Source organism: Lotus japonicus, chromosome 5, assembly GCF_012489685.1.
Source record: "Lotus japonicus ecotype B-129 chromosome 5, LjGifu_v1.2".
Lineage (NCBI taxonomy): Eukaryota > Viridiplantae > Streptophyta > Magnoliopsida > Fabales > Fabaceae > Lotus > Lotus japonicus.
The window spans coordinates 12,865,109-12,890,623 of NC_080045.1; the positions used below are offsets into that span (position 1 = coordinate 12,865,109).

The following is a 25,515-nucleotide window of genomic DNA, read 5'->3' on the forward strand; positions in this document are numbered from 1 at the left end:
AATATTAAACCAATGATTATCCTTCTTATTTCAGGCTTTGTACAACAGGACTTGCAAGTGACATTACCATTGAAGTAGGTGAAGTATCTTTTCTTCTCCACAAGGTAGATATTTGAGTTGAACTTCACATGAAGTCCACTTCCCCCAACTCTATGCCTTGCATTGCTAATTGGTCTCTATCAATTTCTGATCTCAACTATGCATTCATCTTTTGATTTTGATTTTGCAGTTTCCATTACTTTCTAGAAGTGGATTGCTAAAGAAACTCGTTGCTGATTCCTCAAATGAGGATGGAACAAGTTGTGTTCTGCAACTTCACGACGTGCCGGGTGGAGATGAAACATTTGATCTTGTAGCCAAGTTTTGCTATGGCGTAAAAATTGAACTCACAGCCTTAAATGTGGTGAGTCTAAGATGTGCAGCAGAGCATCTACAAATGAATGAAAATTACGGCGAAGGGAATCTAATTTCCCTCACAGAGAATTTCCTGAATGAAGTTCTCAGTAGCTGGTCAGACTCCATAAAAGCTCTTCTAACATGTGAGCAAGTTAAGTCCTATGCAGAGGAACTTCGCATTGTTTCAAGATGCATCGATTCCTTGACAATGAAGGCATGTTCTGACCCAAACATGTTCAATAGACACGATTGCTCGCACTCGCAGAGCCCTGCAGCTGACCCTGCCTTATGTAATGGAATATCTCCAGATGCGAAATCGCAGCTGCAAGGTGATGATTGGTGGTATGAGGATTTATCCTTCTTTAGCTTACCTATCTATAAAAGGCTTATTTTGTCCATTGAAGCTAAAGGTATGAAACCTGAGAATGTTGCTGCATCCCTCTTACATTATGTTAGAAAGTTCATCCCATACATGAATAAGCAATCAAGCTTCAATGACAAAAGTAATGTGAGCCGAGCATCAACCCCAAGTAGAACTTCTGAAGCAAATCATAAGGCATTGTTAGAAGAAATTGTGGGTTTGCTTCCTAACAAGAAAGGGGTGATACCCTCCAAGTATCTGGTTAGGTTGCTCCGAACCGCAATTATACTACATGCAAGTCCTTCTTGCATAGAAAATCTTGAGAAGAGGATTGGAGCACAACTTGACCAAGTTGAGCTTGTGGATCTTCTAATCCCAAACATGGGGTACTCGGTTGAGACACTCTATGATATAGAATGCATTCAGAGGATCACTGATCATTTTATGTCCATATACCTTGCAACAACTGCATCAACCACTCCATGTGTAATTGAAGAGAGGCCTTTGATCACTGGAGCTGATGCACTCACACCTATGACAATGGTGGCGAATTTGGTTGATGCTTATCTTGCTGAGGTGGCTCTAGATGTTAATTTGAAGTTGCCAAAGTTCCAGTCACTTGCTTCTGCAATTCCAGATTATGCTAGGCCACTGGATGATGGTTTGTATCATGCAATAGATGTGTACCTGAAGGTGAGACCATGCCTAGCTTGCCCAAGAAACTTATTTCTATGCATTTTGTGAAATTTCTCTAGTTAAACACATGTTGTGACAGTGTTTAGATTTTTAAAAGGCACAAGATTTGAGGGTGTTAAGGTCTCATATTGACTAGAGATAAGATCAAATAAGCCCTAAGTACAACAATCCTCACCCTTGAGTTAGCTTTTTGAGTAGAAATAGCATAACTTTAATTCTAAGTGGTACCCGAGTCTATCATAAATCCATTTATTGTGCAACGCATATATTAGGCACTCGCATATCTTCAGTCTTGCAAACTTCACCCTCCAGTCATAAGCTTTTGGGGTAGTGATAGGTACGCATGGTTTAGTTAGTTAAGTGAGGGAATTATCATATAATTAGAAAGTTAGTTAAGAGGGTTAGTAAGGCTTGTTGCCTATAAATAAGAAAGGGGTAGAGAACATTAGTCATTCTGATATTCAGTTAGGAATTGGGTTTAGAGAGAGAAGTGGTTCTCTCTTAGGCTTGGAAGGGTGTTTGGTATCCCTTTCTCTTGTATCTCTCCCTAGTTTCCAATTGGGAATTAGGGTTTTCTATTAATAAAATCAGGGTTCTATCATTATGTTAGAACCAAATGTTTTATTGATGATAAACCCTAATTCCCAAACTGAGAATCAGGGCAGAGTATAAGAGAAAGAGTCTACACTCAATCTCAAGAGAGTCCACACCCTCTTCCCAGGCCCCAAAACCCAAAGTGAACTAAAAGATACCCCTAACTCTCTAATGTCTGTTATTTATAGGCTACATGCCTCAATAACATTCTAACTAACTCCCTAAGTATAACTAACTAACTAACTAACCCCTAACCTTGAGTTCCTATCAATACTCCCCCCCTGAAAATTCACCTTGTCCTCAAGGTGAGGAACAAAAAGCAAACTAAAAAAGTGAATAAGTATGCTTACTATACAAAAGTGACAAATACAAGCTAAAACAATGAACCACCCAAAATACAGCTATGCTAACAATACAAAAGTGACAATAATCACAGCTTCCACCTGGATCCCACTGCTCTTCTTCATTGCCAACATCAGTAGTTAACTCCACAATTTCAGCGAAAACTTGAAAATCACCTGAGTCACTTTCCCACAGCACTTTTAAAATTACTTGTGACTCTTATTGGCTGGCTTCTTGTTGTCTCATATCAATGGGTAAATTGGATTTTAACCCAAAAGCTGAAAAGTTGGCCCGATATTCATCAAGGCCCAATTCCTTCCAACTGAGATTTGGGCTTGGCCCATTTGGATTGCAAGTCCAAACCTTGATCTCTGCCCTCTCCGTCCTTGCGCTGTGCCCGTGAGTACCCATCCCCTCACAGCTTGACAGATCCAGCGGCGCCAAGTTACGGCCGCCATCACGCCACAACTCCGGCGGTTTCGCCGGTGGTGGAACTGGTCGCGCCACCCTCCAACAACTCCAAAGAGGACACAACTCTACCTCTTCCAGTTTTGCAATATCCAGCGCACTACAAGGTGGCTTTGGTGGTTTCGCCGGCGGACGAATCGCCTTCTCCGGCGTCGAGAGACTCAAGTCTAGTGTCTTGGCCTCCAGAAAAGCTCGCTTTTCCTTCAATTTCGCTGGTTCACCCTCTTTTTCAAGATCGAATCTCTGAATTGCCACCGCCGCGGCATGTTCTGTCTCCGCCGCATCACGATTGGGTTTGTGCGGTGCTGCAATCTTCGATGGCCTCTGAAGCAACTTTGCTACCGCTCTCTCTGCCTCCGACGCAGCCTCTGATTTCTGTGGCGCTTCAACATTTGATTCCCCCTGAATCGCCCTCACCGCCATGGTTTCAAGATTCTCCAGCGACGCCTCTGCTTCAAAGGTTCGGTTTTTCTCTGCCGCTGAATCCAACTTCGACCCTCTCCTTTCTTGTTCAATCAGAATTGCTTCTTGAAAAACCTCAGAAAGAGAGTGAAGTTCACCAGATCGCACTTCTGCTTGTATTTCCTCACTTAATCCTTTCAAGAAGATGCCTCTGACAAACTCGGGATCAATTCCTCTCAAAGCTCCAACGTACTTCTCGAATTCCACCACATAATCCTCCACTTTTCCATTCTGTTTCAGAGAAAGAAGCAACTCAAATGGATTCTGAGACTTGGAAGGCTGAAACCTCCTCACCACTGCAATCTTGAACCCTTCCCATGATGGATTGGGATTACAACTCATCCACCATTGCAACCAGGCAAGAGCCCTTCCTTCTAAGGCCTCCATGGTCGCTTGCATCTTGTCTTCCTCTCTCACCTTCTTCAACAGAAAGAAGCGCTCCATACTGTGTGTCCAATCATACGCATCAGCACCCCCAAAAATTGGAATTCCCCTCACCAATTCCTCTGAAATTCTTGCCATGCTCCTTGCTTCTTCCCTAGCGCAACAAAAAATTGGTGGTTCAGGCACCAGATCGGTGCTCTGATACCAATGTTAGAACCAAATGTTTTATTGATGATAAACCCTAATTCCCAAACTGAGAATCAGGGCTGAGTACAAGAGAAAGAGTCCACACTCAATCTCAAGAGAGTCCACACCCTCTTCCCAGGCCCCAAAACCCAAAGTGAACTAAAAGATACCCCTAACTCTCTAATGTCTGTTATTTATAGGCTACATGCCTCAATAACATTCTAACTAACTCCCTAAGTATAACTAACTAACTAACTAACCCCTAACCTTGAGTTCCTATCAGGTAGATCCTTAGCTTTTGAGGTAGAGTTAAACCTAGCTGAATTCTAATTAGAGGGGCGGGAGATAGTGTGAAATTTATGAAGAATTAGTGCTTGTTTGGTTTTCAGTTAGGAAGTCCGTTTGAAGCATTGGAATTCGAGATCACGATTTCCAATGCACATTCAGCCAACCCAACACTTTCACATTCACCCAACTGAAAACCAAATAGGCTCTTAGATGCTTAGTTGAAATTAAAGAATAAATCATGAAAAGAATAGTTCAAATTTGCACATTATTATGGCTAAACCTCACAGTATAATCAATTCCACTGTTAACAATGGTGTGTTAGTATTTATGTCAGTGCACATTCAAGTAAAATTGTGCTTTTGGCCAATTCATGTCTCTTGTGCCTTTGAACTAAATGTGACTTAAGCCAATTTGAATGTGAATACAAACACATATTATATGAATCTTTCTTTCCTTTGTACTTGTCTGTCTCAATTTGATCACTCTAACACATTTATGACAACTACAGGCACATCCTTGGCTCATAGATTCTGAGAGGGAGCAATTCTGCAGACTCCTGAACTGCCAAAAGCTCTCATTGGAAGCAAGCACTCATGCAGCACAAAATGAAAGATTACCACTCCGAGTGATTGTGCAGGTCCTGTTTTTCGAACAGCTTCGCCTCCGAACATCAATTTCTAGCTGGTTGTTTGTTTCAGACAATCTTGAGAACACACAAAATCCCAGTGGTCAAATAGACCCTGCACAAGGTGGTGAAAACTTGAGGGATCGTGTCTCAGAGCTAGAGAAGGAATGTTCAAGCATCAGGAATGAGCTGAAGAAGCTGATTAAAACAAAGAGAAGTTGGACCATTTTCCCAAGATTCTTGTTTAGGAAAAAATCATAGTGCTGCAATTCATTAGAATATCAAATAGCTGCAATATAAGCGCACCATCTCCTCTATGAATGGAAAATCAAATAAATTAAAATTGTTAATGTTGACTGATAAAACTCATAGCTCAGGACAGGAGATCTTGTTCACCAACATTACTTTTATCACTGACTATTGAGATGACAATCACATTTTTGGTACAAATCAAGTGAAAAAATATCATCTAGCAACGTTTAATTTGTAGGGTTCACTTAACCTAAACAATCATCCATCCTCTAAAACTATTTCTTACGACTTAGTCACTTGGGTAGGATAACTGAGACTTACTTCCTATATTACGCGATAGGAATCACTTGCTCTTTTACGTGTGTATTTCTAGCGCGACAATACCGAAGCAAACTTTTATTCTATTGTGGCTTATGCATCCTAATTGCAACTTTATAAAATAAAAATCACTATCTTCAAAATGAGAAATGAAATAACATATTTACAAACTAACATTCATTCAAAGAATCTTACCAAACACGTGAGTCTCAATTTAGTTTTTATTAAAAAAGCACTTATTTGAAGAAAAACACAAGAGTGTGGATCTTCTTCGGCCGCACGAGGTTCCTGTAAGTGTAAATCAGCCATTAAAAGTTTTTAGTGATATTTTTTATACACAAATATCCGCCATCAAAATATATGAATCAATGGCCATAAACTTTCTAGAGGGAGGCTGGACAGGATTGTGCTGGAGAGAACCCAAGCTGGAAAAACACAGCTATACATGTTGAAACTAGGCTCCATTGTTGCAATTAGGCTTGAAACGTTTTCCAAAGATAGTTTCCATGTCTTCTAATGATCTTCCTTTAGTTTCAGGCAAGAAGAAATAGTAGAAACTCCAAGCTACAACATTGATACCAGCAAGCATAAAGAAAGTTCCACCCATGGTCATCATTTTATAAATTGAAATGAAACTAGTAGCCATTGTCATGTCTATAATTCTGTTCACAGCCACACAGATAGAAAGACCTTGTGCTCTCAACCTCAAGGGCAATATCTCAGAGCTATAAACCCATGTCACAGGCCCACTTCCAATAGTCATAAAAGCCACATAGGTGTAGGTAGCAACAATGGCAAACCCTAGTGCCCAACCAAGATTTTCCCTATTAGAGTTCTCCACCAAGGTCAAGACACTACCCAATCCTAAAAGGGACACAGCCATAACTCCTGAGCTTATCAACAACAACAACCTCCTCCCAACTCTGTCCAACAAGAAAACTGACATGACTGCAAAAACAAGTTTGCTGAGCCCCATTCCAACTGTAGCAAGCAACATCTTGCTCTGATCAGTGACTCCTATTGTCTCAAAGATTCTTGGACAATATAACAAGATCGCGCCGACACCACTGAGTTGCTGGAACGCATGAACTCCAACAGCCGCAATTAGTATCCTACGAACAGGAGGTGTAGGTTTGCAGAACATTTCCCTGAAAGCTCCTCCACCATTGCGAGTTCTGTTAGGAACTTGAACAATGTCCTGTGTGCATTTTTCATCAATCCCAACAGCTACTTTTATTTCCTTCAAACGTTGCTCAGCTTCTTCCTTTGTATTTGACACTAGTAAAAGCACTTTCCTAGCTTCACCTACACGTCCTTGCATGACCAACCACCTTGGTGACTCTACCCAATTCAACATGAGAGCAACCAATGCAAGTGATGGAACTGCATGTACAACCAACATTAGTCTCCATCCTAGTCTTATTGACAATTTTCCAAAGAAATAGTTTGAGACATAACCAAGCGCGATCCCGGCATTTGTGGAAACTTCAAGGAATGAAGTGAGGAAGCCTCTATGAGAAGGAGGTGAAATCTCAGCACAGTAAACTGGTGCTACAATCAGTGAGAAACCAAGTCCTATCCCTGAAATGCTGAGTCCAATCATTAAGATTGGGTAGGATGGGCCATAGCCCATTAGAACTGAACCCACCAAGAAGATGATGGCTGTTAGAATGATGGTGTAGCGGCGGCCGATGTAATCGGCGATTCTTCCGGCCGTCATGCATGCCGGGAGTGCAGACATGTGTAACAGGCCCACGGAGAACTGCACTTGTAGGTCACTGAGTTGAAGATCTTCTTTTATGAATAATAGAACTCCGGTCATCACTGCCATAACTAAAGAATGATATTGCTTATTAGCTTATTTTATCTAGTTATTATGAAAGTTTAAATGATATAAGAAAAAATGTTTAATTTCTATGTATTGATGATGTAAAGTTTGTTTACACGTTAACCAATTAGATTTTAAGGATGTGAGAAAATTAAGTTTTTTATTTAATTTCATTAATTGACGTGACACATCCTTATTATCTGATTGATTGCAGTGTAAAAAAACTTTACACTACCCGTGGATCTTCCTTTTTCTCTAAGACGAATAATATCCTAAAACCTGAATTACATCCCAAAGGGGCAGAAGTGTTAAGTGATTTGGTAGGAAAAAGAGAAAAATAAAATGCTTTTACAAGTTGAGTTTTACAAAGACATTCAATCATAAATTACTATCTTTTGTTATATCATAAATTCATTAAAATAAAAAAATACTAAAAATTGAAATTGCTTACCAGTTGATTTCATGTAGATGATGAAAAGATTATATTTCAGTACTCACACAACAATATATACACTATAATTTCGAAAATACAATCATTAGAATTTGTGATTACTGAAACAACATTGATTAGTGTACATCAGTTTTCTTTACACTAGAGGTGGCATTGAAAATTTTAACAATTATTTTAACGCAACAAACTGCAAAATAAAAGAACTTTACATTTGTGGTGGTCATGTATAAAAAAGCTGGTCTACACAAATCATTTTTATTACAAAGGGTTGTCTAAATGACCCATGATAAAAATTGGGTTAAATCACCCATATCTATATGTATCAATCATATTATAACATGTGTCTTTATATTATCTACCTCACTTAATTAAACTTTCTTATTTTACATTTTTATAATATTTATTTTATTGAATAATGTAATTGCAAAATAAACTTATCAATTTCGATAATAACATATGACTCCTTTTCTAAAAACACAAAATCCCTAATTCCCATTTTCTGTCATGCTTTCTTCTCAGTACCTCTTCTCCTCTGAGCAACAACCTCGTAGGCGAGAATTCCCCCACCCACTCTTTATATATGTCACTAGATTCTGGTATTTCTCAGGCTGGTATTAACTTATGCTTTGACTGCTACCATAGCTCTTATATCACACCTCTGATATTTCTCAGGCTGCTCTCGTTTTATCTCCACCAAATTAAGGTTTCATTAATCCGTAAAAATTGAATAATGATTAAAGGGTTTTTTGTCTCTTATAGTATATAGTCCGATGTCAAAACACCATGCTCATCAACCTCGTCTATGACTGCAAGGTTGTTGCTGGCCAGAACTCAACAATAGAAGAGCGTAGAAGAATTAGGGATTTTATGTTTTTTTTTAGAAAATTAAAGGAGTTTTATGTTATTATCTAAATTAATAGGTTTATTTTGCAATTAAAGTATTTAATAAAATAAATATTACAAAAATGTAAAATAAAAAATTTTAATTAAGTGAGGTGGATAATATAAGGACACATGTTATAATATGATTGGTACATATAGATATGGGTGATTTAACCCAATTTTTATCATGGGTCATTTAGACAACTCCTGTTACAAAAGATGCAAGTATATATGAAACAGGAACAAGAATAGAAAGTTAGTTACCATATCCATATAGAGCAAAGATAACGGAGGCAGCTACCACAGAGGCACAAGCATACATGTTGAGCCTCTTATGACTATCCCCAAAATCACCACTTCCATTTTCTATTTTCTTTTCTTCCATCGACATTTTTCAATTTTGCTAGAGTGTGATCTAAGAATATCAAAACTACGACTCTTATACAGCTTTGTAATTTGGCAAAAGAGAAAATTCTATTCTGCTGATTATATATTTATTTAAGTAAACAATTGTTGGTTCACTCTGATATAGTATAATTTTCTACCTCCGTTAAAAATGTCTTTATTACTTTTATTTGTAAAAAATTATTAACTTATATTTCTTCAATTATTTACATAAAATAAAATACAATATTTATTTTTAAAATTATAAGTTATTTTTTCCGTAAAAAGAGATTATAAATATTTTTAGAATATATATTTTTTTAAATCTATAGCTTTATGTTGCAAATTCTTATTTTAATTTTTCTATTACTGGAGCATTTGTTATTTGTATGACATATATTGACATGATTTCTAATTAATATTATAAAACACTGCCTCTTCAAACTCAGTTTTATTTTAAGCCCCAAGAAATGACTAGGCTAGCTCTTTGCATTTTTTTTTTTGACAGATAGCTCTTTGCATTATTAGAAAGGTAATTAGTTTAGTTCTCATAAAAATTGACAGCACCACCATCGTTTCTTCAAAATTTATGATAATCTATTTCCAAAAAAGAATCATGATAATCCTTTTTAACCAATTCACTTCATGAATAAATAACATGGAGTTGATAACAATGAATAAATTAATAAAATGCTACGTATGGTTCGCACAAATCATGATAATTTTCATATCTATTCATTTAATCAAGAGTCAATAATAGTTTACTGTCTTCCAAGCGGAACTGACATATTTGTTTTGTGTTTTAACTTTTAAGTCTTGATTGATGTACATCCCTCTTGTAAACAGAAATAAAAGTCTTGCTTGATGTTATATCATGAATTTAAATATTAGAATTAAATTGAGGAAGAGCATGAAAATTCAACTGTTCAAGCAAATATACATGAAACTATTGCCACGTATAGAGTTTAGAGACATATAGTTGTTAAAAGAAATTCAAGTTATAGTGCCAAGAAACTAGGGTTGTTCAAGTTGGGTCGGTCCGAACCGAACCCGAGAAATTGCGGGTTTTTTGAATGTTAGGGTCAGTTTGGATTGGACCACGGGTCATGCGGACCAAAAAATATGTTGGGGTGGTTTCTTTCGGTCAGCTTCAACCTAGGCCCAAGCCCAGTATTAAGGAGGGCCGAGAACCAACCAAACCCTGTCCTTTTTGAAAAAATATCTAACCCAAGCTCTCAACTCTATCAGCATTACCTCACTCTCTCAGTCTCACTGTCGCTTCACCCTCTCTATCTTCTCAACTCTGCCTTCTCTCTCCCTCTCCCTCTCTCCTCTAACTCCACTTCCCATTCCCAACCAACCCAAGATCTGCAACCACACTTATATCCATGGCTTCGTCCTCCCAGAGATTGGAGCACATCCGACGTCAAGAAGTATATCAATGACTTCGTCGTTCTCGAGATCGAAGAATTTGGTGGATATACATGTCATGAATATTTGGTCCTCACCTTCGATCACGGTTTTGTCATCCATCGTCGTCGGGTTCATGGATTCCCAAGTCAATTCTTTAACTTTATGTAGTTTATCACGCTTTCCTTTTCTGTTGAATGTTTTTATTTGGATCATTATAAGTTTGTAATATTGTTTTTAATATAGATCCATTGTAATTTATTACAAATTTTTTGTTTACCTTCTTCTTTGTAAGAATTTTTTATTCATTGTTACAATTTGGATATGGATTTGTATCTTTCATCTTCTTGTTCTTTTTTTCTTCCGATTATTTTCTGGATCTACAACATGTGTGAACCCACCTGGCCAAACTAAACTTGCACCACCCATAGCCAGTGAACAGACAGTGGCGAGCCTAGTGGTTTGGTGTTCTTCACCTGACCAAAATCGAGGTTTGGGCTTAACCCGCCCGAACTCACCCATTGGACATTCCTACGTACAACTCTATTTGGATTAGTTTTTAGATTTATGTTTTGAAATTTCAAAACAAAATTAGTTTTCCAGTTTCATATATTGATTTTTTTGTTGTTGGGGTTTTCAGTTTTAAAAAGTTGTTGTCAACTTTATAAATTCACAAATGTCACCACCATTATAAGACATCATCTAAAGACATTACCTCAACTTGGTATAATAGCGTGCACAATAGTAGAGGGTGGAAACCATGGTAAGTGTGCCAATGGTGGTGCTCATGGAGGATGTTTGGTGGTTGTAGTATAAGATACCAAGTACCGGTAGTAGTAGTGGTATAGGCTACCGAGAAGAAACAACGGAGGTGGTGGGTGGTGTATGCTACCTGGAAGAGGCAGAGGCGATGGTGATACTGGCAGTGATAAGGTGGTGGTTGAAGCTGATGCAGTGGTGATTGTAGATGTTACTTGGCTGTAGCGTTGACTGTGGAGGTATTAGGTGGCGGTTGTAGCGGAGGGTAATGGGTGATGGTGGCGAAGGTGGGTGTCAAGTGGTGGTGGCAGTGGATATTAACTAGTAGTAGCGACAACAATGGTAGTGGTGGTGGTGATTGATAAGTGTCATTTTTATGTATATTTGTGTTGTTCCTATTTTTTTAGTTGTCGACATTTTAGCTAAGATATTTTATCTGTCAACTTGTGGGACAAGATTGAAGGTGCGAAAAACACTAGAAGGGGGGGTTTGAATAGAGTTTTTGAATCACGGGTATACTTTTAAGCTTTTTCAAAACTCAAAGATAAAAACTAAGTGCTGAATGATGGGAAGTAAAGCACGCAAGTATTTTATCCTGGTTCACTTGAGATAAAAGCTCAAGCTAATCCAGTCCACCTGTGAAGGTGATTTCTTCCTTCTTCTGATGAAGGCAATCCACTAAAATCAATGAGTGTTACAACTGCACTTTGCAACCTGCTAAGTGACTAACAATACACTGATTTTCACACTAGTATCCTCTTAAGAAGCTGATCTACCGATCTTCTTAAGACTAGCTAAATACTGAATCAGCCTTGATTCAGTCCTCTCAAGATCCGACCAACCTTGGTCTCTTGATGAACTTTACAATATGATGTAAAAGGTTTCGGGTTTACAATAAGTGCTTCTAACAAGCGAATAGTAAACTCATATGTTTAAGAACAGTGAAGAAATAATGCTAAGAGAATGGTTCGTATGTGTTGAATATTTTCAGCAAAGTTTCTTAGCTTCTTTCTTCTTTCTTCAGCCTTAATATACTCCAAGACTTGTGATGTAGTCGTTGCTAGGGTTTTATCCGTTGGAGTGGCAATTCTGTAATATCAGACTGCTAGGCTGTACAAGGTAGGTGGCGGACAGACTGAGACATGTACGACGTTGTACTGTGAAAGCGACCTGTCCTTTCACCAGTTGACTTGAGATCAAGGAGCTTCAGATGAACGTTGGTGAAGCTTCTGATCATCGTCAGATTGAAGCTTGGATTCTTCTGACCTTTGCAACTTCTGCTTCTGAACACTTTCCTCAGAACTTCTGATCGTCAGAGCTAGAATAGTTGGGGTCTTCAGAACTAACTTCTTGCAAATCTTCAGAACTTGAGTCTTCTGCTTCTGGACCGTTCCACTAGAACATCTGGTCTTCAGAACATCTGACTTGAGTTCTTCAGATCTTCTTGAGAGCTTCCATCTTCAGAGCTTCTGAAGTATTTGCCACTGTTCAGGACGAACATGGTAGGTTAATGAGCTCTCTTTTTAGTAACCCTTGGTTCTTCTTCTTCTGAACGAATAGGCTTGGGTCAGATTCAGAACCTGTTTGTCACAACTTAAAAAGACAAATGTTAGGGTACCACAATTGTTCATCATCACAAACCTTAATTATAATCATCAAAACATAGAGATGCAACCACTGATCAAACCTTGATCTTACAAAGATGCTCGAGCATCTTTCTGCAACATATGTCCCTGCGTAGTTGTTGTGATCTTTTTCATATGTTCCAGAAGGTTTTGGTTGGGTTGTGTGCACCTCAACTTTAGCTTCAACGTATCTTAAGTGATTGTTTTATTGTGAGAAAAAATATTCTGAGTAGAGATTTGTTGCCTCTTTTGTTTTTGTGGAGAAAATAGGCTTAATTGCAACTTTGGTCCCTGACGTTTACCAATTTCACGATTTTAGTTCTTCACCTAATTAAATTACACGGATGGTCCCTGACTTTACTGGTCGTCTGCAACGTTGGTCCTACCGTTTATTTGTTAATGGAGGAGGTTTACGTGGATGGTCACTTAGCTGATGTGGAAGTCGAATTGGAGAGAGAAAGAGACCAGCAACTGATTCAACCTTCTTCCTCGCCTCCAGGGACTCGTTCGTTCTTTATCTCTTCCCTTTTCGCTCAATCTCAAGCTTCGAAACACCTTCCTCACGGTGCTCTGTTTTTTAAGGAGGAAGAGGGTAGAAGATGATCGTTGAAGGTCTCACGTGCAACTCACATGCTTCCCTCTCTCTTCAGTCCTTCTTTCTCTCTCCAATTGGACATCCACGTAAGCCTCCTCCGTTAACAAATAAACGGTAGGACCAACGTTGCAGACAACCAACAAAGTCAGGGACCATCCGTGTAATTAAATTAGGTGGGGGACTAAAATTGTGGAATTGGTAAACGTCAGGGGACCAAAGTTGCAATTAAGCTGAGAAAATATGTTTGAGATCAAATCTTTGACAACAAGATTTGTTCCATATTTAGTTTGTGGACTCTGATTGTTGCAAGCCCATTGAAGATCAAGGCCTGCAGAAGAACGACTATTTAAGGAGGCTGAACCTTAGTTACTGAGTGTACGTTGGGCACCGAATAATTGTGTTTTTAGGGTTGTGTTTTGTGAGTTCTTATTCTGCTATTTGTACACCACTCTATTGTCATCATTGATCATTATAAGGCATATAGTTGGTTTGTTTTAGTTGAGTTATAATCTATTCATTCTCTTGTTATTGTTGTGATTCAATAACTATGGAAGTGATTGAGAGAAAGTGAGAGGGGTCTTATACTTAAGGGGAGGGACTAAGTATAAACCACTGGGTAGTATTAGGTAGGAAGGCTTTGAGAAAGGGGCTTGTTCATCTAAGACCGGGTGTACTACTATTACTAATAGTTGATTTTCTTTCTCGGGTGGAAGCCCCCAGATGTAGGTGACGTTGCACCGAACTGGGTTAGCGATCCTCAGTGTTCTTCTTTACTGTATTTCTGTTTTTAATGTGTTAATCGTTGTGGCTTAATTCATGTACGTTGAACACATTGTTCGGAACATTGTGTTCGGCATCTGTCCTGCGCGTGAACCAAAATTTCAATTTGGATATCATTTTAGGAAATTATTTGATATATATGTTTACATTAGCAATCATTTTATCCACCAAAGCAGTAAATTTAGTAAATAATTAATTTTATGTGTAGAAAATGAAGAAATACTAATTTGAAGAAACCAGGGCTTTGAGTGCCCATAAAACCCAATTTTGAAGCAATCTTCGGCTCTAAGCGTGCCTAAGGGGGTGCTCAGCACCCAAATTGGAGTATCAATCTGGATGAATACAAGATATCTGATTTTTTTTCTTGTGAGGAATTAGCTAAGTCGGAAGCCTCGCTTTCAGCTGTGGAGCATTTAGTCCTAAAATCTCCACAATCTTTTTCTTCTTGTCCTCAAATTCTTTAGGACCGAGACTCACATTCTTGATATTTCCATATTTTGGAGATATTTGAGGTATTCTCATAACAATCTCGCTCGAATCGAGAAAGGGCAATCTTTTTAAGAAGGAAATAAGTACAAAAAAAACTCTTCAGACATGCTTCATGATCATATTCATTATCTCTATAGGATCAATATCTTGAAAAGACTCAAGTGAAGAATTTCTTGAGATAGGTTTGTCCCTAGCTTTGAAACCCAATGGTTTCTTCATGAAGTGGAAAATCCCATATTTTCATATTCTCACAATGGAGATTTCCTTCTTCTTGAGCTTTGGCCTTCTTAGCTATTAAAGATTCAGGGTCCTCCCTTCATTTTTCTTGTTCAAGGTGGGGAAAAAGAAGGATGTTCTTAGAGGAAAAAATTGAAATACTTCCATGATGAACGGGTCAAGTTTGTCTCCGGCTCAACGTTCTCAAGAAGATGGTCGGAGGCATTAATAATTCTACCTCCTTGTGAAGGGATGTTTGTATCAACTACCTTAGGGATTGTTTTCATCATGAATAAGAAGTAATTTGGTTGTGATATCTGAGGAAGATATCCCCATGTTTTATGATAAAATATAATCAAAAGAAATTTATGAACAAGATAGTAAAAGAAAAAACAGAAAAAAAAGGAATGCATATCCTTAGAAACTATGATTGTCCAAGTATTCTTTAATTTTGGAAAAGTAATGGTTGAGTACTTCCCGAAAGGGCAACAACCTTCATATCCTATTATTGAGGAAAATAAGGGTATTTAAATATTTATGTTCACCTCACTTTAAAGAGGCCCAAGGAGTGGAGTATTCTTTAATTTACTTTTGAAGGAGTTCCAACATAAATAAAACTTCCCCGAACTGTCTCCCTTCATCCAAGAAGGATTTTGAACTTGAGAGGCCTGAACGAATATTAAATCCTCTTTAAGGAAATCTTTACAAGATTGAGCGTAATTTTCTATGATTTTCCTGCCAACGTGACTACGGAATATAACGAAGCCCTCACCGAGATAGACAACTTCATAAATAAATAAGAAGGTCGAGATGGAGAAATAGTTGAACATGATTTGGTAAGGTCTTACAAGAGTCCAGACTTTTGGATATGTAATTTATATTCTATGTCTTATTTGGCTCTTAGAGCAAGGTGGTTAAGATCAAAGACAATCTCAGACCTCATGGTCGATGCAATTTCCTCAAGGAGGGAGTCAGGAGTATCAAGGGCTTGCCCGCTATACCTACGATCCATAAGGTTTAGGACGAAGAGGAGAATCTCTCTAACCCTAGATCAGGAAAGTCACAGAAAAGCGAAGACCTGGAAAACGGAAAACAAGGTGGGAAAAAAGGCGTTTAAACATTGGTTTTACATGCTCTAATTTTTCATTAAGACTTTTCTAGTTGTGACTACTATTAAAATAAACTTCTTGTATTATTTGGTTTATTCATTTCTTGAGTGAATTCAAACATTTGGACCATAGTGTTTAAACAGGAAACATAGCATATTGCAGGAAATAAAATGTTTCCATTCGCTCTTCTTTGCCATGCCATCATGCTCTGTTCCAGAGATATCTCAAAGGTCATATTTGATGACAACACAACCACTTAAAGCTTCTGGAGTTATGTCCTTAACAAACTCAAGTGTAGGGATGGCAATGGGTCTAGGACCCATAGGGTACCCGCAAAAAATACCCATTATGGGTAGGGTAAAAACCCGCTAGATGGGTATGGGGTTGGGTATGGGTAATTACCCGCAAAAAGTAGTGGGTATGGATATTATACTACGCAACCCGCCCCATACCCGCACACACATATTATTATTATTATTATTATTATTATTATTATTATTATTATTATTATTATTATTATTATTATTTGGTAATATATAACAAATTAACTTAAGCAATAGCTTTCAAACTTACTCTTTTTAAAAAAAATATGTGAGTATTTGAGGTATTCATAATCATCACTAATTTACTCCCACTTATTTTTAAACTTTGTAAGTTTTTAACCAACAACTTTAGGGCTATATTATAAATCTAAATCATAAATTTAAAATTATATCTTTTTCGTTTATTCCTTCTAAAAAAGTATGCTTAGTTGAATGATTTTATTTGTTAAGTATTTGAATAATCTTTTGTATTTTTATTAGTGTTTTTTATTTAAAATTGTAGTTGTATTTTTGTTTACTATTAACAAAAATAGTGAAAAATATATTTTGGTTAGCTAAATTGCGGGTAATGGACACGGGTATGGGCAAATAGGTACCCAGCGGGTACAGGGACAGGCATTCAAGTTGCTACCTACGCGGGTATGGGGACGGGTACGGATAATTTTTGAAAACGCGGGTATGGAGATGGGTACTATCAAGGTTATTAAAACCGGATCGGTGATCAAACCGGTGAGGGTACTGGTTCACGGTTCATTGGTTCAACCGTAGTTGAACCGTGGTCCAACCGGTATAGCCGCATTAAATTAAATAATATTATTTTAAAATAAATATATAATGTATAAGGTAATATTAAATAAAAGAAGACAATAATCATAACTTTATATTAAGAAAATTTATCAATGTTACTAATAATATTTTTGAAATAATTATATAATATACTTCTATAATTGTAGAACACACAAACATTATATATCATTTTATAATTTTTATTATATTAACGTAAGTGAGAAAATTTTCTCATGATATAAAATATAATATCATTTTATACTACAATAAAATGTCTACTCCCTAGGATAATAATGGGGTGAATGGTCACTTTGGTCCCTATTGTTTCACACGTCGGGCAATTTGGTCCCTATTCTATGGAAACGTCGCATGTGGTCCCTGATGTTACAAATCGTCGATCACGTTGGTCCCTGGCTCTTCTCCCGTTAGTGAACGTTAACGGGACGGCTGATTTGGCACGTTAAGTGCCCCACTGGCCGTGCCACGTGGATTTGAATATTGGGATTTTTTTTTTTTTAGAGAAACTTAGAAACTTCAATTTAGTCCTTAAGACAAAATCTCCAAATCTGAAATGCTTCAATCTTTCCATCATCATCTTCCTCCTCACTCCCACCGCCAAAGACCCCATCAAGCTTCAATCTCTTTATCAACGAGGACCATCATCACAGAAGAAAATTTCAGAAGCCAAAGAGAATTTGAAGGAGAAAGACAATTGAAAAACACAAATCAATGAAAAAGGAAAAACCAAATTCCAAACAAAGGGGAAACCCAGAAAATGAAACCATACCACCTAAATCAAAATCCAACCTTTAACAACCCAGATCTTTGAGTTTGACAAAGACGATGCAGTGGCAGAGGAGGATGGAGAAGGCACTGTCTTGGCACCAGGACCTTCGTGGGTTCATGGGTTGCTGCAAATTGAGGCTGGGTCGAAATCACGTCGGTTGCCACGTTTCCAAGGAGGTGTGGTGGCTTCATGGATCTGGACGTATGGATGTGTAGAAAGGGGATAGAGTGGGTGGGTTTCAGAAATTGGATTTTGTTACTAGGTTTTTGAGAGCAGAGATTTTGTGGGTTTTGTTACAAGAAAAAGGAAGAAGCTTGGGTTGTTGTTCACAACCAAGAGGGAAAAGGTGAAGATGAAGATGGGTTTGGTGGTGAGTGACTGTTCACATTTGATTCTTCTTATTCTCAATTTTTCATCTTCGATTCTCACCTTATTTGTATCTTTGGTTTCTATTTTGAGTTCTTTTTTTCAATATTTTTTGTGGAAATTTCAAACATTTTGTCTCTTCCGTCAATTTTCATTGTCCCTGATCATCATTTTAACATCTGGGTGGGTATTTCTTCTGAAAAAGCTCAAAGGGTCTTATGGGTTTGATCCAACAAGTATAAAAAACCAACCTTTAACATTTTCATCATCAATCGCTATACCAGATGCGAGAAAATCTACATGTTCCAAGGAATGGTGCTTCTAATCCACCTGGTGACAACAACATTGAAGTGCTGCAGTTTTTACGGATGATTGATTTTCCTTAATTTTGTTACCTAGTTCTGAATACTGATTATCATTTTGTGTTGTTTTGGTTGGAAATGTTATTGTTCTGTTACTTTCACTCAACATTTTTGTTCCATTTTATGATGGTTTTCTTTTCCAATTTGGAGATTCTAGTCTGTTCTAGGGTTCTTCTTTTCATATAAGGTTCACAGGGACTAAATTGAAGCTTCTAAGTTTCCCCCAACATTCCAATCCACGTGGCACGGTCAGTGGGGCACTTAACGTGCCAAATCAGCCGTCCCGTTAACGTTCACTAACGGGAGCAGAGCCAAGGACCAACGTGATCGACGATTTGCAACATCAGGGACCACGGACGGCGTTTTCATAGAATAGGGACCAAAGTGCCCGACGTGTGAAACAATAGGGACCAAAGTGATCATTCACCCGATAATAATGGTAAGAGGAAACGGCTTCCATATTGTTTTCCATGCTTGTTGTGTCTATTCCCTAGGCTAGGCTAATGTTTTGTCTTTATGTGCTACTTACAATGCAAAACGTAACAAAAGTCAAGTCAAAAGTTATTTTTTTACAATAAATTTACATAAAAGTTGTACAATGATTGACGAAATTACAAGAGGCAGAATTGAAAAATTATTAAAAAATGTGAAGAGGGACACGTGTCGACGCCTGAGCTTGCAAATTTTGAACCTGCTGAAACCGGATAACCGCCGGTTTTTCGGTTTTTTACCGGTTTTGACCGATTTAAACGGTTTTTGACCGGTTTGATTCTCATTCGGTTATTGACAAGGACCGAACCGGCCAAGACCTCGGTTCCCGATCTGACCGGTCCGATCGGCCGGTCCAGTCCGATTTTAATAACACTGGGTACTATAGTACCCTATCCATACCCTACCCATTGCCATCTCTACTCAAGTGTATGAAGGAGTTCTTTCAACCACGGGCAATTAATAGATATCCCCCAATATCCTCAGATCCAGGTGTCACATGATCCCTTATAGTTTGAATCCCATATGGCCCTTGGTGGCAGTGTCCCATTTGCAAGGCAGAGGGGCCTATTATATAACCTCTCAAGTGTCCCCCTTTGTACCTATACTTTGAGAGAATAATTGAGGAGACCCTCACTACAATTGTTGAAGTAAGTTCAAATGGCGTGATTTGATATTTCTCAATGGGAACATATATCACACGTGTAAAATATGAGAAAATATTACATGAATATTTATCATAGTAGATATTTATGAATTGTGGTACATGACATTTCAATGAATTTGAAAGAAATTAAGGATCCTCATCCTCCGAGTCGTGATGCTTTGTTGCATATTAGGGAAAAATAAAATTAACACCCAAAATTCACCCACACAGAGAAAAAGCAAGAGAAATGAGAGAAATGTAGGATTATCATGTTCTCATATCAGATAATAATGTTAAGTAAAACATTGTGTCTATCATTTTTCATGAATATTCAAAGGTTTCCTTTCATTTTCATCTCTTTATTACATATGAAGATATAGATAAACACAAAATTTCAACATGAGAAGAAGACAAGGTCAGTTAAAATGAGATGTAAGAGAAAATTGAGTATCAATGTATCCAAATCCAGCATATTATGTGCATGATTCAAAAACTTCTAATTGTATGCTTGCATCCCCTTATTTTAACTTAGAATCAATTTATAGCGCTCAAAAGCAACTTGCTGAAACTTTTTCTCAGATTTTAACTTTGGAAGTAATTATGAAAAGATTTTCTAACATGCACTAAAATTGATGTTAAAGCCACAATCAATTGCGTGGTTTCGAAATTGATCATGAGAAAAGAGGAATTTGTCGATCCTATATATCTTTCGCACTTGATAAGGTTAGGTGGGTAATGTTAAAAATGCAAAGAATGTTTTTACATGTATCAATTGTTGAGTAGGATGTGCATGATATATGGTAAACTGTGTTCTGTCTACCTAAGAACTTCTTCTCATAGTTTGGAATTCAATATTGGTATGCATTGTTTACAAACTCTAGTCTCTTTGTCCAACTGAACTAAGGGAATGCAATCCCTGCCTCCCATTGCACTACCACTCAAGAATTGGCCAGGATCATACCCCGTTTTGCTTCTTGGTCGGGTCAGTTCTTTGATGTAGTCTTCAGCTATCCAAAGACTTGTTGAACTAATGATGAATCACTATTTGAAACACACCTGAAACTCTCCCTGCACCGGCCAAATATGTCTTGAGATTAATTTCGAGAAGCCAATCTTTTCTAGAAATTAGTTTCTGGAAGCATGTGAGGTAGTCCGCACTGGGAGAGAAAAACGTAGTACGAATAGTACCCCAAAACCAGCTCCTTCAAGACATGTCATGAGCTTATAAGCATGTGTGTTACATAACCGGCCCGACCCCGACCCGTTCTTGACCATTATTAGCACATCACCCTCTTGGACCAGTATGTTTAGTCTTTATTAATTTTTGAAGTACTTTTATGTGTTTTTTTGTTTGGTCGAAGTACTTTTATGTGTTTGCTCAGCCAAATAAGACCACAAGTAGTGTCAAAAAGTACATTGAAGACAGTTAAAACGTAAAATTAGTTGGCATTAAGTGATTGATTAGTTCAGAAGCACCTAGTACTTACAACTTAGAAGGAAATCAGTTTCACTAGAAGGGGACAAAGTAATTTCTCACATATTCAGGTCAATCCCAGTGCTTTACAAAAAGAAATTTCTTTCAAAAAAGGGAAAACAGAATACTGATATTCCACAATAGCTTCTTCCACCTCCAAAATTCTATCTAGTCACATCTTCCTTGCACATAAAGTTAACTCCCATCTACCTTGAGATGTCAAACTCTTCAGGATAAGCAAGCTGTTGTTCCATCTGCCAGCTCAACTTGAGAGCATCGCCTTCATGACAGGGAACGTAATCCTGTGAATCACACATCAAAGTTATACAATTTTATCATTAATTCTGCAGAAGAAAATGCAGTTCATATATAAGTACTTCTGATTATAGAAATGTGACGAAATCTTGATTTATTTTCTATGAAAATTACCTCCAGTTTCTTCACTAATTCTTTCGCTGTAGGCGCTGATACAATTATGTCGCGGGCGTTTGGACTAATAAATCCCTCTTCCACAGCTTTGTCTATAAATGACAGCAACGAATTAAAGTATCCATCAACATCTACTAACCCCACCTGAAATTTGTGGAATGTTAAATCTAGTTAGGGTAATAGCACAGGGAAACTCAAGGGATGTGAATTAATTGATGATAACATAGGTCGACAACAAAGTGGTTCGAGTCAATTACCGGTTTGTCATGAATTCCAAGTTGAGCCCATGTTATGACTTCAAGAAGCTCCTCTAGAGTGCCATAACCACCTGCATTTAACGTACATAAGTTTTTCAAAACTTGATGAAAATATCCGGATAGGCTGCTCATAATTGAGATGATACTGAAAAGAAAAATGCTTAAAGAGAATTTGGAATTTCTTTTCAACCATGTATCCAAACATGAACTTAAATTAGTTATTCTACACTTGGTTCATGTAGTATATGCTATTTAGTGTATGTTTGTTATATGTAAATATGATTTCACAAATCTTAAAACACCAACAGAGAAGCATGATTTTGACATGTTGAATGGTTGTTAAGGTTCATCTATTGAGTTGTCTTTCACAAGAGGGATCCCAAGATAGAGAGTCATTCACAACTGTCTCTGCCTGCATTCCCCTATCTGTCACTAATTTTTACCTCTCAATTACTCTCAGAATGATAACTACTAAAAACAAAGAAGACTTTGAATATTGTAAAGCATTATTCCATGTCAGGTACAGGAGCTAGTTGGAAATAATGCTATCCAGTTACAGTTCTTTTCTAGCTTTACTTCCCTTCTCTATCAGAAAGCATGAAGTTTGGTACACATACGTCATGGTTCTAAGGAAAGTAAAGATATAAATGGTATTCAACCAGAACCACAGGTTCTCCGAGCAGTTCAACATTTTAGCTAAAGATGTTAAGGGCTCAGGGGAGGTCAGGTTCAGCTAGCTTTGAAGGGTCGTTTTCTAATCATCACAGCTTTGGAATATATGAATTATGAAAAAAAGTCACAAACAGAATTTGTAGCAGTGTTTATATTTATATAAATAAAACTCTCACACAAGTTGATTTGGTTCTCCTTAAAACAACAAGATTCCTTTCTTTGCACTTGTCTATGTTCAAAGTGGAAGACCAGTCCTCGTTTTCTTTTACACATGTCTTCTAAATCACACGCAAGGACACAGCAGTTAATACTTTTTGACTTTTCAACAACATTCATGATTAGGCATGGTAAACTTTTTAATAATGTTCAAGTCAAAAAGGTTTAATTTAACAGAAAAAAAATTCAGTTCTTGACTGGTGGATAAAAAGTAGCTAAGGTTTAACTAAAGAACAAAGAAAAAAACAGTTTGCTTATTTTTCACAATAGCATAAAACACTGAGATATGGTCAATGGTAAATGACAAAACTAGAAAGCTAGAAGCACCTTGATGTTTCTACTTTTTGTAAGGCAACCCAGTACATGTTTGGATAGAAGGTGAAAACCATGGTGAAGCCAAAATTACAGTGGGTAGAAGCAACTTCTCTTAGCTTTTGCTACTGTCAACCATGATTTTGGCATCACCGTGGTTTATCGCCGTTTATCTAAACATGGAAAGTGTTCTTAGTTCAGGCTAACCTGGTAAGGCAATAAAGGCATCTGAATGCTTAGCCATCTCTGCTTTCCTTTGGTGCATATCTGCTACAGCCTTTACTTCTCCCACTGTTTCACCAGTTAGCTGCAAAAGGATCAATGTACATGGATTAGAAAATTAGAACAAATAAGCAAAAGAAGAGAAAAGAAAAATTCTAGCTCAGTAAAAGCCAATGAAGTAAAAGAAAAGACACTGAACAGAGCTAATCAGTGACAATGAGCATATAAAGATAAAACCAAAACAAGAAAAAGGTGAAAATAAAAGGTAGAAACCAGACAACCCAAACATTAGTCAAATAAACAAACTTTAATAACAAAGTTGTGAAATGTCATTTTTTGAACTTGATTTGAACCTGGGGAGAGTTAAGGCTTAACTCAAAATGAACATACAGGACAGGACAAAGCTAGTGGGAATACATGAATAGAATATAGAATTCATGATAAAAGGGAATAAGAAAATAATGAAGAAAAAGAACAAAAACAAACTCGAACCTTGATGAAGAGAAACAAATAAAATAAAAAAGAAACAACATGCAATACTTCAGTAATTACAGAGAAGAAAAAGAGTATAAGCTTTTTTTCTGAGACATACCTCTCGAGGCATGAGCGTCTTGGGAATAACTCTGCAAGAGACAGTAACATGACAAACATAGTGTGTCAATGGAGGAAAAGACCAACAGCAACAACATAAACATAATTGGCTCTGATTTCATGATCCACCTATTCCCCAACATCTTTGGCGAAAAGAGTGAAAGAAAAATGATTACCAAAACAAACAAGAAAAAGATAAAAGGGTCACATACCCAATGACATGCCGACCACCATCATGAACTGCTTGAGAAACCAATCCCATTAGACCAATGCTTCCTCCTCCATAGACCAAATCAATGTTCCTTGACACCTTCAGAAATAATGAAGACTTATGTAACCAAATGCAAATAAGAGTGACTAACACAATTATGGTGTCAAAAACAAAATGAAAATGTAAAAAAGATTACTCATTTAGAAAACAATAGCAAGAGTACAGTTTAACTGTTTGAAACCAAAGAGTAAAAGCAAAAAAGAACAAAAGCACTGAAAATGATTCTCTAAAACTCAATCAGGAGGAAACACATGTAAAACCGTACCAAGTATTCAGTTCAGTGCTACTAAGCTTCTCAGATAATTGTAAATCACATTCAAGGATAAAAATATGGATACTCATAGTTCAGAGAGGTGAAAAACTGGGCTTGAGTTACCTTAGACTTTTGGTTGTGATAAATGATCAAATGGGGGGGAAAGAAAAGTGCAAATTTTGCATTAAACAGATGCTAGATAAGGAACTCAGCTAAGAGAAAAATGCATAGTTTAAAAGGAATCAATGTGAATGTCATATGCAAAGGCAATGAATAAGTTACAATTTTCAAACACGTTATGAACACAAAGAACATGCCCAGCTGACATTCACAATGGATATACAATATTCAAGACATGTCATATCATGAAGTTCAAAAATTTCCTCTCAAACCTTTTCTATAATTTTCAGGGGAAGAAAGCAAAAATAGAAATAGAAACCCAAAATGAAACAAAAGAAAATGATGGAGTGTGAAGGGTGAATGAATGTGTAGTTACCAACTCGTTGCCAAGTTCAATGGCAGCATCTTGGTAGCTTCTCTTCTTGCCAGGGCTACTCCCACAGAACACACAAACCCTCTTGAACTTGGACACCACCCTCATCTCACTACTGTGTGTTGTCTCCATTTTTGCAAGTTTAAATAAATTCACAAATCACTCACTCACTCACACTGTTTCACTCTGCTTAATGCTTCAACGATTCAGCTTCTTCTAAATCATTAAATCACATCAATAATAATACTACTATAACTACACTCAGCTCACTCAGTTTGTTCTTGTTTTGCAATGCTTGCTTCAGTGCTACTCTTTTTCAATTGGGCACTCTCTGTTAGGCTTTATATAAACAACAATGAACAACACTAGTAGTAGAAGAAGTAGCACCATCCCCATTTGCATCGCACGTGAGTGACTGGATAGCACGCGCGGACTACTGTTGATGTTGCTGCGGGGCCTACACTCACTCTCTCTCGGTCCTTGTGTTTTGTTGTGCTTAATCAACGCAGTCACGACATTCTCCATTCACATAAGGTAATTTCTATGATACCCTCAATTTTTTTTGGGTATGGTACCCCATTAAGTAATTTTGTAGATTATTACCATGTTATTCAAGGTAAATACTATATATTTAGATTTTACTTTTACTTATCAATTAACTTTATG

The 25,515-nt window shown here is 37.3% G+C and overlaps 3 protein-coding genes across 3 annotated transcripts; 1 reads left to right on the top strand and 2 right to left on the bottom strand.

The window, feature by feature from the left end:
- The first annotated feature begins 235 nt into the window (after nt 1-235).
- Nucleotides 236-5,212, top strand: LOC130720284 (BTB/POZ domain-containing protein At5g03250-like). Its single transcript, XM_057570912.1, has 2 exons — nt 236-1,450; nt 4,686-5,212. Exons 1-2 carry the CDS (start codon nt 437-439, stop codon nt 5,061-5,063), a joined length of 1,392 nt encoding a protein of 463 aa, XP_057426895.1. The 5' UTR covers nt 236-436; the 3' UTR covers nt 5,064-5,212.
- A 331-nt stretch (nt 5,213-5,543) lies between these two features.
- On the bottom strand, nt 5,544-8,961 carry LOC130718889 (probable polyol transporter 3). The gene is made up of 2 exons (XM_057569521.1): nt 8,798-8,961; nt 5,544-7,205 (listed from the first exon to the last, which is right to left on the bottom strand). Exons 1-2 carry the CDS (start codon nt 8,922-8,924, stop codon nt 5,827-5,829), a joined length of 1,506 nt encoding a protein of 501 aa, XP_057425504.1. The 5' UTR covers nt 8,925-8,961; the 3' UTR covers nt 5,544-5,826.
- Nucleotides 8,962-21,093: 12,132 nt separating this feature from the next.
- LOC130721262 (cytokinin riboside 5'-monophosphate phosphoribohydrolase LOG3-like) lies at nt 21,094-25,183 on the bottom strand. The gene is made up of 7 exons (XM_057572029.1): nt 24,853-25,183; nt 24,045-24,142; nt 23,834-23,864; nt 23,227-23,326; nt 21,820-21,890; nt 21,563-21,706; nt 21,094-21,435 (listed from the first exon to the last, which is right to left on the bottom strand). The coding sequence occupies exons 1-7, from the start codon at nt 24,979-24,981 to the stop codon at nt 21,340-21,342; spliced, it is 669 nt and encodes a 222-aa protein (XP_057428012.1). The 5' UTR covers nt 24,982-25,183; the 3' UTR covers nt 21,094-21,339.
- Nucleotides 25,184-25,515: the final 332 nt, after the last annotated feature.